Source organism: Ceratotherium simum, chromosome 21, assembly GCF_057802395.1.
Source record: "Ceratotherium simum simum isolate JZ-2026a chromosome 21, ASM5780239v1, whole genome shotgun sequence".
Taxonomy (NCBI): domain Eukaryota; kingdom Metazoa; phylum Chordata; class Mammalia; order Perissodactyla; family Rhinocerotidae; genus Ceratotherium; species Ceratotherium simum.
In genome coordinates this window covers 23,139,086-23,154,055 of record NC_141920.1, presented here as the reverse complement: position 1 = coordinate 23,154,055, position 14,970 = coordinate 23,139,086, and the positions used below count along the sequence as shown (strand labels likewise).

Sequence of the window (14,970 nt, the reverse complement as noted above, 5' to 3'; positions counted from 1 at the left end):
TGGACGTACATTCACAAAGCTTTATTGCAGCTGTTTCCCTCACCCAAATAAAGTAACCAGTCATTTAAACTTGCAGTTCTATTTACAGTCTCAAGGTGACAAGTTCAGTAACTCTGGAGACTAAGCTGTTAAAGCCTCCGTTTTTATACAAAGAGTGAAGATGTTTCTTAAGAAAAATTTAACCTTGTAAACTGCACACACTTCTCATAATTAGAACAGTTGCAAAGAGCACAAAGTGCAGCTGCCTTATAAGTAACAAAAGATGCAAACAAAATAGATTCAAGCTGTTTCTCAGATGGCACAATGATATAATATTGGAATACAAAATTCCAGAGTAAATCACAATGATTTAAAGGTAGGAGTTGCAGAAATAAAACAATCTTAGCAGACAAATATTTCCATTCTTGACCTTGGGTCTGGGTCCAGGAAATCTGAGACCTCTAGTTCCCCCCACTGAATGCTTTAGAGGCCACGCTTTGACTCCAACTCCAGACTGGGTTCTTGGTGAATTTCTGTAGATCTGGAGATGTTTGGGGGGTAATGTGGGGTGCCCTGGGCACAGGAACATTGCTCAACCACAGTGGTGCCTACTCCACTGCTGTAGGTAAAGAGCAACTGCTGGGAACATCAAGTTACAAAGGGAGCCTGGAATTCACTGGGTAATCACTGGTCTAGGCACAGGCAGCCCAGTCTTTGCTCTGAAACCCATCAAATGTACTGAACCAGCAAAAACCAAGTCTCAGCTCTGAGTAGCCCCAAGGATGGTTCCTGCGACAGCCTCTGATCGGCTCACGAGGGAGATGCAGAGAGCGGTCAGAGTGGAGCCTTCTTCTCCAGGCGGGGCAGTGGTAAAGCCCTCGGGACTCGGGCAGTGACTATTCAGGAGAGAAGAAACAGCCCAGGTCTAGAGCCACAGCTGACGCAGAGAACAGCCTGATTTGGGCGATCCCTCTGTCACTGGGGGAGGGATCTCCTAAAAGGTAGTTTTATGTCCCACTTTAGAGGAGGCCAGAGCCCTCAGATCTTTTCAATAAATTAATCCGGTCTCTCACCAAAAGAGTTAGAGCCTACTCCTGGCCCTCATCTCCTACTGTTTACCGTTTACCCCAACCTGGCCGAAAGGGTGAGGGAAGGTTCTTTCACTAATGTGTAGATCACTTAATGAGAGCTGTCCTCAAATTCAGGGTGATGGGTACCTCCTCAGGGGGCTAGGATTTTATATTTTGTTTTTAACCATGGCTGTTCATGACAATCCCAACTTCAAATTCCAATGTGCACCCTTATCACATTTCCAATTATTGTTTTTAGAAAACAATCGTACGTCATAAGAATTCAGAGTACATAAAAGGATTGTTATTCTAAGAAAATAGACTACTAAAGGAGAAAGCCTTTAATTAATACTAAAAATAGGCAAGGTAATGCTTTTCATAGTATGTATAGCAAGATTTACCTAATACCTTTTTGTTTCTTTGCATAAAAATTACTTAGCTTCACAGATAACAGACTGGTGGTTACCAGAGGGGAAGGGGGGTGGGGGGAGGACAAAACGGGTAAAGGGGGTCAAATGCATGGTGATGGACGGAAACTAGACTTTCGGTGGTGAGCACGCTGTAGTATATACAGATGTCAAACTATGATGTTGCACACCTGAAATCTGTTATAAACCAGTGTTACCTCAAAAAAAAATTACCTAGCCTCAGCACGTGTGTACATTCAAAATATAAAATAAAAAGCACTAGTCGTCACTAAATTTGTAAAACTCTATGATTGAATTCCCTAAATTAGTTAATTGTGTTCGGGGGGGGGGGGGGGGCTCTTTGTAAACAACTGATGGCAGACATTCACGTGGAGTCATCCGGAAAAAGCCGGACTCTGAATCTGGCTGGTTCTCGGATGCGAGCTGGACTCTGGGCTGAATCCGTGTAATTCCACTCCCGTTTTAGAGGTGTTATAAGTGGGGCTACAACATCACCATCCTGTCGAGAAGAAGAAAATTAGGAACAGAGAAAAGCTAGCTTTCCTAACTTTGAGTGCTAGTCTCAGGTACACACATCCTGTCTTGCAGATAGACTGCTTCTTGACATACCTACTCTCGGGATACCCCAGATTATAGGTATCCCCTGCACTTGGGTCAAGCTAAGCAGATAAGAGCCTTCACAGCACAAGCCACCAGCCCTCTTCTCTTCACAGACGGCCAGAGCAGCACACTGCCCAGGTCTCTCCCTTCACAGTCACACAACACAATCTCCATCCTGTTTCTCCAGGAGAAAGAGGGGCTGCACTGGACCCCTGCTCCTCTCTTGCCTCATCCCTCCTCTAATAAATGGCCCTGGTCTGCAAGATGGCAAAAAAAGGGAAGGACAGTATGTACTTGCAGAACTTGAACTGTCTCTGCAAACTATAACTGGGGCCATCAGCAGACTCCACCCAAAATGAGGGACATTCTCAAAGTGAAGTGACACTTTGACTTGAAAGCAGAGTGTAAGAAGCTAGGCTCTCTAACACCTGACTCTGTTATCCCAAACCGTTCTTGAACGTGTGGATAGATCCTCTTAGGTTATGTGAGGGTATCGGGTCTCTGAGAGCCTTCTTTGCACCACGAATACCATTGTGCGGTAGATGCTGTGCCCCTCATTTGCCTATTTGCTCCCAGATCCACTCGCGACCCTTCCCCTGCTCTACTCTGTACAACAGGAGCTGCCCTTGTCAATTACATTTCCCAGCTCCCGTGCCTACTGGCTGCCAGTTAGGTTTGGCCAGTGGGAGGCACTGGAGGAAGACAGGAAGAGAGGAGGGCAGAGAAGCCAGGGTATTTCTCCCCCCACCCACTCTGGCACAGGCGGCAGTGGCCGTGACTCTTCCGTGGTTCTAGCTTCTGCAGGGGCCCCAGCACCTGGGCTCCCTTGGTCCCTCCGACCCCAGAGGTGGTAGCAGCTTCCCGCTGTTGTCTCACTGTCCTCTGTTTGCTCCTTTAGCTCCGCCAAAACTTCTCTATCTCGTCCCCCACGTTACATTTTGTCCGTGAACCACACTGGATCTGACTTGATAGAGCTATTGAATGCAGCCATTCCACTGCCATGATACTCATATTTAGAAGACCCGTCTATCTCAAAGTCAACATTACTTGTGTTCAAACTCATCTCTATTTCTACCAAACTTCCTTACTTCTACCCTTCTACTTCTAATTTCAACTTGAGTGAATTTTATAAATGCAAACCTGACTATGTCACTCTCCTGCTTAAAACACTTCAATGGCTGCCACTGCTCTCAGCTTATAGGACTATGCATAATGCCCCAGGCCCCTCCCCTAAATGCACCAAGTTCTCGCTCATCTTCTGGCCTCCTCCTCTCTCCCTTTACCCAGATGACTACTTCTCACCTATTCTTCAGGTCTCAGCTTCTAAGTCCTTCTTTAAATAAGCCTTTTCCAACCAACCAAGTCTGGCTTAAATCTTCCTCCTCTTTGCTCCTCTTTGACTCTGTACACACTGCCTCCCACCCCAAAGCACTTACATGCCACTGTCATTGTTATTTACTCGGGTGTCTGTTATCCTCAGCTGGAGTGAGATCCGTGGGAACCATGTCTGTCTCAGGTACTGTGCCATCCCTGGTACCTAACACAGGGCCTGGAAACCCTGGATACACCACTCCACGAGTGAATGTATCTACATTTAAGGTGGTTGCTGCCACATGGCTGAACCTTTAATAGCCTCTGTCTCTCTGCTTCAGTTTCTCCAAGTTCCGATCCATCTGCCACCAGAGTTTGCTTTCTTCCTCAGTGGTTCAGTTTCCTTAGCTGCTACAGTACCCGAGACAGACGTACTTCCTTATTCCCATGGGTCTCACTCTAGTTGGCAAACAATCATCACGGCAGCACGGTAAGTCTTGAACTCTCTTGATGATTCCCACCCCACTGTACATAAGAAAACATCTTTCTTAACCAATTATCCAAGGTTCTCCACAACCGTGTCTACTCTTCCCATGTCACTTCTCCCCACTCAACAGCAAGAATCTTCTACTCCAGCCAGCAGGTCTCCTCACGGGCCCCAAGGACACTCAGCTTGCTCCAGTTTCACGCCTTTGTCTTGCTCCCACTGCCAACAACGTCCACCTTTCTCTCTGCTACTCACCAAACACAACCTAGCCTGGATCTAGCCGAATCCTCCCTCCTTGCTAAGCTTTGCTGACAGCTCTCCAACTCTCTGCATCCTAACAGAATGCATCCATATCCCTCTTTCTGGCGCCTGATCAAGTGCCGGCGAACTGGCTACTCCTCCACGGCGGAACTTCTGTTTCCGTTTCCTTCAGCATCTGACACGGGGGAGAAGGCAGCTATGGTGTTGAGAGAGAGTACCAGACTAGGAAGTAGAACGCTGTTTCCCACCTGCCTGCCCATTATATTCAATCCGTCAGTCAACAAATATGGATTGGTCACTTTCTCTGTGCCAGGCACCTACTATGTGTAGGTCAATAACGGACAATTTTAACAACATTCTCTCCAGTATTGGCAACTATGGCTTGGCTCCTCTTCCCTTCCATTCTCTTATTCTAGAGAGTTTAAATAGTTTATAGGTTTGGGGATACTGAGTTTGAAGTAGCAAGTTAGAAAACTTATTATCAGTTGTATGTAGCCTTAAACAAGTTAACTACTCATATTTGGTAACCTTCTCTGAAAGATGAGGACACTGACTCACCTCCCAAGGTCACTGGGAGGACTGCATGAGACAACTGGTGAGGACATTATGAACTGGTGAGTTCACATGTTCACTATTTTAAACTTTTAATATTAGGACAATAATGATAAACAGAGTCCCCACTCACGATTGGTGTAGAAGAAAGCACTGGTTGACATAGATTCAGACATTTTAAAAGGAAAGCATAAAGTAGAAAAACTTTTTTTTCAAAACCATAACCAAAGGAGAACTTTTCAGAGAGAAGTAAGGATCTCTTTTGATTTTTACTTAAAAAAAAAAAAAAGTGCAAAGTATGTGAAGAAGCCGCCCACCTGCGGCTTGGTGTAATTTTTGACTAAGCACCACTGAACAAAATGCTGTCGTGCAGCAAACAAACTCTTCTCATCCGTCTTCTTACAATATACTCGGATTAGCTGCTCTGCAAATTTCTCTGGCAAAAGTTGTGACACCTTTTTGAAAAAGAAAAAATTTCACTGTCACCTTGAATTCACACACTGAAGAGATCAGCTGTTCCTAAGCCCCATTCCTGATTTATATTAAAAGCACCACATTGTTTCGTTATCTCGATTATAATCCAAAGAAAAGAATTCACGGTGGTTGTCATACTGCAAATTGGCCACAATTTTATATCAATTACTCAGATTAAAGGTTTGTATTATAGAATTAAATGTAGACTACAGACTCTCATACAGAAGATATACAGATAAGCACATTTAACTTACAGGACTTCAACCAGAGAACACTCCCTTCCCGCCAGATTTATAACCTAGCCTCTAAACTAAAAACAGCACTTACACCTATGTTCAGCAAACAGGAAAAACTGGCTGTTAAGATGGTCTAGTCTATACAATACCAGGTATACTTTAATTTTAAAGATATGCTTTTTTTTTTTTAACTGTACACATTGACTTTAGGACCTAACCTGCATGTAAAATGCAAATTTACTACAAAGATTTGCCAAATGCTACTACAGTATATTTGTTTTACCTAAGGAGTTACCTGATTTTTTGTAATCATGATTGCTTTCCTGAGGTCACTCTTACAATAGAAGCGAACATGATCAATAGGATTCTTGTCTTCCATTCCATAATCCATGTTGATAACCTCAAGAAAAGCAATAAGTAAGTGATCATTTACATAATGTCATTGAGAATTGAATTAAGGGTTGTAGGGTATCACAAGAAACGGGGCAGAGCTCTCTGGAGGTTCAGAAGTCAGAGCACTGGGAAGGTGCTTATAGTGGAGTAAAAATAACTCGGTGCAGGACCCATAGTAGGGTTTGGTCTTGAAATCTGGGTGGCGGGTATTTGTGCCTTCAACATAAGTAGGGTAAAGTCAACACCTGCTCCTTGACAGACCCTGAGGTAAGCACTAGAGATGCAACAAGGACACTTGATACATTCCCAGCCCCCAGATCACGTGGCCTCGACTGAGGTTGAACAAATAATTATAAAAGTAGTTATCTAACCACCTTTGTTATAAGAGCTACCAAGGAAAAGCAGATGGTGCTGTGACACTTTGTAACCGGGGAACCTAGTAGTCTGGGGTTCCTAGGGAATGACTGGAAATGTTTGCCTGGGAAAGTAAGTGACTTTCCTAAGTGAGAAGGAATTAACCAGGCCTAGGTAGGAAAGAAAAGAATTCCAGGCAGAAAAAATAGCTCCGAGGCAGAGAGGACTGAAACAGCTTGCTGGGTTTAGTAACACCGAAGTCATTAGTGATCTTGGTGAAAGTAGTTTTAGTAGAGTGATGGCGACAGAAAAAAGGTGCAGGAGTAAATGAGAAATAAAAAAGATAAGACAACTCTTAGAAGTTTGGCTGTTAAGAAGCAGCAAGAAAGAAGAATATTGGGAGGAATGTAGTACCTAGGAAAGGTAAGGGGGACAACTTTTCAATGAGTTTGACCCTAAAGAAGAGGAAAGGAGTGAAGAGAAGTGTGGTGCTTGTTATTTTCTTTTTTTTTTCTTCTTTTTTTTTTTTGTGAGGAAGATCAGCCCTGAGCTAACATCCATGCTAATCCTCCTTTTTTTTTCCCCCAAAGCCCCAGTAGATAGTTGTATGTCACCGTTGCACATCCTTCTAGTTGCTGTATGTGGGATGTGGCCTCAGCATGGCCGGAGAAGCAGTGCGTCGGTGCACGCCCGGGATCCGAATCCGGGCTGCCAGTAGCGGAGCGCATGCTCTTAACCACTAAGCCACGGGGCCAGCCCTTGTTATTTTCTTAAGATGAAAGTCTGTTTGGGGCTGGCCCTGTGGAGTAGTGGTTAAGTTCACATGCTCCGCTTTAGTGGCCCAGGGTTTGTGGGTTCGAATCCCGGGCACGGACCTACACACACCGCTCATCAAGCCATGCTGTGGCGTTGTCCCACATACAAAATAGAGGAAGATGGGCACAGATATCAGCTCAGGACCACTGTTCCTCAAGCAAAAAGAGGAAGATTGGCAACAGATGTTAGCTCATGGCCAATCTTCCTCACCAAAAAAAAAAAAGAAGGTCTGTTTAACTCCTGATGGGAAAGTCAAAAAAAGAGATGAGAGAATCGATACTGTAAGGTTCTGCAGAAGTACTGAGACAAATGGCTCCATGGCTGCACTGCCCAATGTGGTAGCCACTAAGCCACATGTGGCTTTTAAATGTCAAGTTAGGGCCAGCCCAGTGGCTTAGCAGTTAAGTGCGCATGCTCCGCTACTGGTGGCCGGGGTTCGGATCCCGGGCGTGCACCGACACACTGCTTCTCCAGCCATGTTGAGGCCGTGTCCCACATACAGCAACTAGAGGGATGTGCAACTATGACATATAACTATCTACTGGGGCTTTGGGGGATAAAAAGGAGGAGGATTGGCAATAGACGTTAGCTCAGAGCCGGTCTTCCTCAGCAAAAAGAGGAGGATTAGCACGGATGTTAGCTCAGGGCTGATCTCCCTCACTAAATAAATAAATAAACAAACAAACAAATAAATAAATAAATAAATGTCAAGTCAGGCCGGCCCTGTGGCTTAGCGGTTGGGTGCGTGCGCTCCGCTACTGGCGGCCCGGGTTCGGATCCCAGGTGCGCACCAATGCACCACTTCTCCGGCCATGCTGAGGCAGCGTCCCACGTACAGCAACTAGAAGGATGTGCAACTATGACATACAACTATCTACTGGGGCTTTGGGGGGAAAAAAAAAAAAGCAGGAGGAGGATTGGGAATAGATGTTAGCTCAGAGCCGGTCTTCCTCAGCAAAAAGAGGAGGATTAGCATGGATGTTAGCTCAGGGCTGATCTTCCTCACACACACACAAAATAATAAAATAAACAAATGGTAAAAAAAAAAAAAAAAAAAAGTCAAGTCATTAACATTAAATACAACAAAAAATTTAGTTCCTCAGTTGCAGTAGCCATATTTCAAGTGCTTAATAGCCATGTGTGGCTAGTAGCTACCAATTGGACAGCATGGATATAGAACATTTCTGTCACCACAGAAAGTTCTACTGGATAGCCCTGGTCTAGAACACAGGTAGGATTACCCTTAGCTTTTTTTTTAGTGAGGAAGATCAGCCCTGTGCTAACATCTCTCAATCCTCCTCTTTTTTTGCTGAGGAAGACTGGGCCAGGGCTAACATCTGTGCCTCATCTTCCTCCACTTTATATGGGATGCCACAACAGCATGGCTTGCCAAGTGGTGCATTGGTGCGCGCCTGGGATCCGAACCGGCGAACCCCGGGCCGCCGCAGCGGAATGTGCGCACTTAACCGCTTGCACCACCAGGCCGGCCCCCCTACCCTTGGCCTTTGATGAAAGACATTTCCCCAGTGTACTAGAGGGAAGGCTGAATACAGCTGCAGATGGAGGCAGGCTTGCTTATTTGGTGGTGTAGGTTGAAGGAGTTCCTACTTAATGGCCTATATTTTATCTCTGCAATAAGAGCCAAGGTGTAGTCAGTCACTGAGGGTGAGTACAGTTGGGGGTGAGGAGCAGGGTTGAAGGTCTGAGAGGAGTGAAGATGGCTTGAAATAGTCATTATGGAGACTTGGAGAATTGCACTAAGCTGGCCGGAAAGTCCAGAGGGCCCAGCTAGGGTCAGTGACCATGAATTGTCATTCAGCCTTTTGCTAGGTGGATACAAAGAAAGGCAAGGGGATTGAGGGTAACTGCAGAAAATTACTGAGTTGGTGGATCACAGAATCTAAGTTAGATTGGGAGAGTAGAAAGATAGAAGGTCATTGACAAGCTGGGTGAGGAGACAATACACTGGAGGTCCTGATGAGTTAGGAACAAGCAAATAAGGAAGAAAGGGGTTTGTGGACAGAGATGGGATGCTTAAATTAGGGATTTTTAATGGAAGGGTATTTTCGAATGTTGGTAAGGTTCAGAGTGTAATCTGCTAAGAGCGTTGGCTGAAGTGGAGTGGATAAGGTCACTGAGGATGAGGATGAAGACATCAGAGTTGGCCAGCCATGTGGACTATGGAATCACTAAGGATAATGGCAGGAATTGGAGTAGGGAGGAAGACTCCAAACCAAGAGGATGCTAGACAGTTTGAGGATGTCAGTCTCAGAGGAACAGAGATCCTGCACAGCCTTGATGTGGTACCAGGGAACAAGAGGACTGATGAACAGGAAGGTCTCCTGACCCTGAGGAATGTGCTTTTCCTAAAGGACTGCAGGGGAATCAGGTTCTCAGGGGACAGCCAGCCTGCAATAAAGCCAGATACAGTCAGTGAAGAAGCTGAGGAGACAGGGGAGTTCCTGTAATCATGGAATTCCAAAGGGCTCCATGGATAGGTTTGGGAAAACAGGGGAGACTGGAAATGAAATAGGGGGAAAAAATAGAGTAATGTGGTAATGACGGTACAGAAAAGAACAGATGATAAGAGGAGCTTATCCTGTGAGTGGTTACTGAAGAAAACCAGTACCTGAGGTTTGGCGGCTAAACTGCCAGCAGCCTGTGAGAGAAAGGTGGACATCTGAGATTCAGCTGTGGTCCAGAAGTGAGACCAGGGGTCTGCAATACAGGCCAGCCCTCCCACTCTGTGTGGCCTACTGGCTTTGACAGCTGCACTGCATGTGCCGCATCCCTTCACCCGTGAGGGGGCAACTGCTCAATGCTCCCCATGATCCCAGGGCTGGTGCTATCACAGGCCTCTCTCCTGGGTACTATTTCATGGCAAGGAGGGACCTGATACAGCCTTGACATCTTTACTCATCATAGGAAGGCAAGAACATTAACCAAATGTTCAGCAATTTTCAGAAGTGCCACTAGCTCTTTGATATTTATTTTCTGGGCTTTAGAATAGGAATAAAAGGCAATCCCTATTTTCTCCATAATGTATAACTGGAAATTTCTCCTTAAGGCAGATTTGATAAAACAATTTTTTTCCAGAAGGGCAACATTATAACAGTTGGAGCTCCCATTCTTAACCATGGACTCAAGAGCAAAAAAGACCAACAACTATGAATCTTTAATTCTAAATAGTAAAATTATGTTTTACAGCCCATTAACTAGTAATAAAAGTTACTACACATAGTCCCAAAAGGAGCCACATATTTGGTAAAATGCACCACACAAACATACTGTCAAACTAAAACTGAGATGCTAATACATGATAATACACTTAATTAGCAATTTTACTTGCTTTCTCAGAACATAGAAGGGCTTTAAGCATCTTAAAACGGAAAGGTTTTTTTTTTCTGATTATAATCCTCTACCATACTCACTGGAAAAACACAAAATCACCAGCAATTCCAGCACCCAGGTGGAAACAATGTTAACATTTTACTATTAATATATCCAGAATTTTTTTCAGTGTGTTCACTGTATATACATTACATATATACATATAAAGAAACTATTATAAATGTCTTTCCATGTTAAAAATAACTTCTAATGTTTGCATTATTCCACAGTATTTCCTACTGAGAGACGTATACATGTATTTTTTCTAATTTCATACTATTATAATGCCACAATAAATATATTTGTACTTTTTTGCAAAATTGATTATCTTCTTAGGAAAAATTCCTATAATGAAATTGCTGGGTCACTTAAAATTGACCCTAGTTTGGTCTCTTGTATCAACTTACAAACTCATTTTCAAATATCTTTATTATCACAAGATCTTAAAAAATTTTTTGTTCTTATAAATCTGATAGTCAAAAACATCTTTCATCACTGCATCAATTTGCCTTTAGGTTAAAAAAAAGGTTAAACTTCTTTTCATCTACTGGCCACGTGTATGTTGTCTTCCATGCATGGCCACTTCAAGAACCTTTGATCCTATAGCCATCAGGAGATGGGACTTTGAGAGAAAAACCAGACAGGTGGTTGGGGATTGACTAGGAGCAGCACACTGCGTTGAGGGCGGTACGGTCTCCCAAGTAAAGCACTGAGTGCAGGCGCAGACATGTGAGGGCCCAGGGAGAACATTCTGGAGAGTGAAGTCTTTCAGAATCTCAGGAAGTCAGGATGTGGATCCCTTTATTCTGGCGGAACTTCATCTAATGAAACAGGAAACTGCAGCCTGCTCTGCAGATCTGAGGCACTTCAACATGCAACCAAGTGAACAGAGTGGGTCCAAGGGCAATTCACTCGTTGTATCCCTTAGCTAAGAATGGTTATAGAGAAATTGCCCTTTACTCAAAGACGCGTCAACAAGAAAATAACAAATAAGAGGCTTATGGAAAAAGATACATGGGGAACATTGTCCTGAGATTTCAGAGGAGTAAAACTCTGAAAAGAATTTCCTATAGGAAATAGAAGAAAATGTGAGAAAGCTGTTTGGCATGCTTATTAGAGCACAAGAAGACACTACAGCCTCTATGAAAACAGGAGTCAAAAAGTCTTAGCTGTTTACTTTGTGTGTGCGTAGGCAATTTAAAAGAAATAACTGGCATGTATTACTTTTGTGATCAAGAAAACCTTAAAAAAATCAATATATACAACGTTCTAAACACATGACCACAATTATATTAAAAATATTAACAACATGTCAAGGAAAATTTAAAAACTGATTAATGTTGGTTCTTTCTGTGAGATCACAGGTGACTTTCCTCCTTACTTCTATCTTTCTGTATTTTCCAAATTTTCTGGAATGAACATGTATGACTTTTATAATGGGGAGGGGTTTTATCTTAAAAAAAATTCTTTACTTAATATATTATCATGGGGCCGGCCCCGTGGCTTGGTGGTTAAGTGCACGCGCTCCGCTGCTGGCGGCCCGGGTTCGGATCCCGGGCGCGCACCGACGCACTGCTTCTCCGGCCACGCTGAGGCCACATCCCACATACAGCAACTAGAAGGATGTGCAGCTATGACATACAACTATCTGCTGGGGCTTTGGGGGGAAAAATAAGTAAGTAAATAAAAATTATTTAAAAAAAATATATATATATATATTATCAGGTTAACTACTTACATCCACTACGAAATCTTCAGCCTTCAGTTCAGCTTCTAGCAACACGTCCTTAGGTTTAGCGTTGGCAACCTCTTTTGGAAGGCGTTCATAGCTTTCCTAGAAAAGATAAAATTTCTCATGTTAGAATCTCAGTTCTTCATCAGTAAGTGTTTGTGCCACAAAGAGATTCCCTCTCTGAAAATGGCACTTTACTAAGAAAAGTGGGTAGAGCGATCCCTAACAAATACACAGCTTCTGCCTGTGCCATCTTTTATCAAATCACAATAGAGCGATTTTCTTTTTTTTTTTAAATTATTTATTTATTTTCCCCCAAAGCCCCAGTAGATAGTTGTCTGTCATAGCTGCACATCCTTCTAGTTGCTGTATGTGGGATGTGGCCCCAGCATGGCCGGAGAAGCGGTGCGTCGGTGCGCGCCCGGGATCTGAACCCGGGCCACCAGCAGCGGAGCGCGCGTGCTTAACAGCTAAGCCACGGGGCCGGCCCTAGAGCAATTTTCATAACAGAATTTTCACATTTAAAAAAATGTGGCATTAATCTATTAGTAAAACAAGAGGAAGTAAAGGGTAACCCAAGGAAGTATTATGATGCAGAGCATGGTTATCAGTATGGCTTGTGTTAACTGGCTTTCTGGCAAAAAGAAAAGCCTTCAACAAGCAGGAGAGGAAAACAGATATTTGAACTAAAGACAGGCATGCGCCATCTGGGAGAACCTGATAAACTGCGAAAGAAGTGGTAGTTAAGAGCAGGTCCTCAGGGTCTCAAGGAAGCTCATGCAGATATCTCATTTTGAGGCCCCTTTCCCTTACATTCATTTTCTTGCCTTCAGATTTACCCAAAATTTGAGGCCTCTCTCACTTCCATGATAAGTAAAGGTTCGGAGTAAGTTAGACTTGGCTTTGAGTCTCGGCTCTCTGTGCTTCCATACAAAAGTTATTTAATCTCTCCCAAGCCTCAGTTTCTTCATCTAAAGGACAGGCCTAAGGACACTGTATTAATGTGAAGATTAAATGAGAATGAATGTAAAGGGCTTAGAACAGAGTCGGGGTACCGTGATGGGCTAATGGCTTCCTCTTGAAGGACAGGGGCCTTTCACTAATGGCAAGGTGCTTGACAATTCAACTTACCCTTTTAATCTTTGTTTGTCCCACTGGCTGAGTCTCACCCACATACTTGTATAGATTACGGTATTCAATTTTTTTTAAAATCTTTCGTGCTGCATCCAATTTGGGATCAGTAGAGTACAAAATCTCCAGAAAAATATTATCTGCCAATTTGATGAAATTTCAGTTTATTAAAATAAAAAAAACCAAGATTTAAAAAGACTCATATATTGCTATACTTCTAAAATGATTTCAAGCAGAAGTTTACAAATGTAGGCACACTATGATTTTAACAATGTGAAAAAAGTTTTAAAAAGACTGAAGTGAACAAACCTTTGTAAAAGCATTCCAGTCAATGTCTTGGATTTGCTTCAAGGTAATCTATTGAGTGGGAAAGGGCAGAGATGAAGCAAGACCGCAATGGAGTTGATGACTTGAGGCTGGGTTACGGGTACTTGGGGATGTATTAATTTATTGTTGTTATATTTTGTTTTGGTTTTATTTATTTATTTATTTTTAAATTTTATTTATTTACTTTTTTTCCCCCCCAAAGCCTCAGTAGATAGTTGTATGTCGTAGCTGCACATCCTTCTAGTTGCTGTATGTGGGACGCGGCCTCAGCATGGCCAGAGAAGCAGTGTGTCAGTGTGCACCCAGGATCTGAACCCGGGCCGCCAGCAGCGGAGCGCACGCACTTAACCACTAAGCGACAGGGCCGGCCCCTTGTTTTGGTTTTAAAGAGAATGATACTTAAGGAATTACAAAATTATGTCTGAGATCTGCTTCAAAATGGTCCAGTGTCCCATGTGCTATCGCCATTCACAAAAATTAACTCAAAAATGGATCAGAGACCTGAAGGTGAGACCTGAAACTATAAAACTCATAGAAGAAAATATAGGCAACACACTATTTGACATTAGTTTTAAAGGAATCTTTTCAGATGACATGCCTACCCAGACTAGGGAAACTAAAGAAAAAATAAACAAGTGGAATTTATCAGATTAAAGAGCTTTTATAAGACAAATGAAACCAGAATCAAGATGAACAGACAACCAACCAGCTGGGAGAGAATATTTGCAAAACATACATCTGACAAGGGGTTGATCTCCATAATATATAAAGAACTCACATAATTGAACAACAAAAAAACAAACAACCCGATCAAAAAATGGGCAGAGGAAATGAACAGACACTTCTCCAAGGAAGATATACAGATGGCCAATAGGCACATGAAAAGATGCTCAACATCACTAATCATCAGGGAAATGCAAATCAAAACAACACTAAGATACCACCTCACGCCTGTTAGAATGGCTATAATCACCAAGACAAAAAACAACAAATGTTGGAGAGGATGTGGAGCAACAGGAACCCTCATACACAGCTGGTGGGAATGCAAACTGGTGCAGCCTCTATGGAAAACGGTATGGAGATTCCTCAAAGAATTAAAAATAGAGATGCCCTATGATCCAGCCATCCCACTACTGGGAATCTATCCAACGCACCTGAAATCAACAATCCAAAGAGGCTTATGCACCCCTATGTTCATTGCAGCATTATTCACCATAGCCAAGAAGTGGAAGCAACCTAAGAGTCCCTCGACTGACGATTGGATTAAGAAAATGTGGTATATATACACAATGGAATACTACTCAGCCATAAAAAAAGACAAAATCGTCCCATTTGCAACAACATGGATGGGCCTGGAGGGTATTATGTTAAGTGAAATAAGCCAGAAAGAGAAAGACAAACACTGTATGATCTCACTCATATGTGGAAT

At 43.1% G+C, this 14,970-nt stretch overlaps 1 protein-coding gene across 2 annotated transcripts in view; it reads right to left on the bottom strand.

Annotated features, from left to right (window-relative positions):
* Positions 1-6: 6 nt before the first annotated feature.
* The window catches only part of SAMHD1 (SAM and HD domain containing deoxynucleoside triphosphate triphosphohydrolase 1), a 62,796-nt gene continuing 47,832 nt past the window's right edge, over positions 7-14,970 (bottom strand). Inside the window, exons 12-17 of one of the 2 annotated variants that reach the window (XM_087445311.1) lie at positions 13,215-13,354; positions 12,090-12,185; positions 9,591-9,620; positions 5,694-5,798; positions 5,006-5,143; positions 7-1,976 (exon numbers count right to left, since the gene is read on the bottom strand). In XM_087445311.1, coding sequence (XP_087301437.1) covers positions 1,842-1,976; positions 5,006-5,143; positions 5,694-5,798; positions 9,591-9,620; positions 12,090-12,185; positions 13,215-13,354 — 644 coding nt within the window. In that variant the 3' untranslated portion in view covers positions 7-1,841. The remainder of the gene's footprint in view (positions 1,977-5,005; positions 5,144-5,693; positions 5,799-9,590; positions 9,621-12,089; positions 12,186-13,214; positions 13,355-14,970) is intronic. The other variant, XM_004430428.3, reaches the window with a different exon arrangement.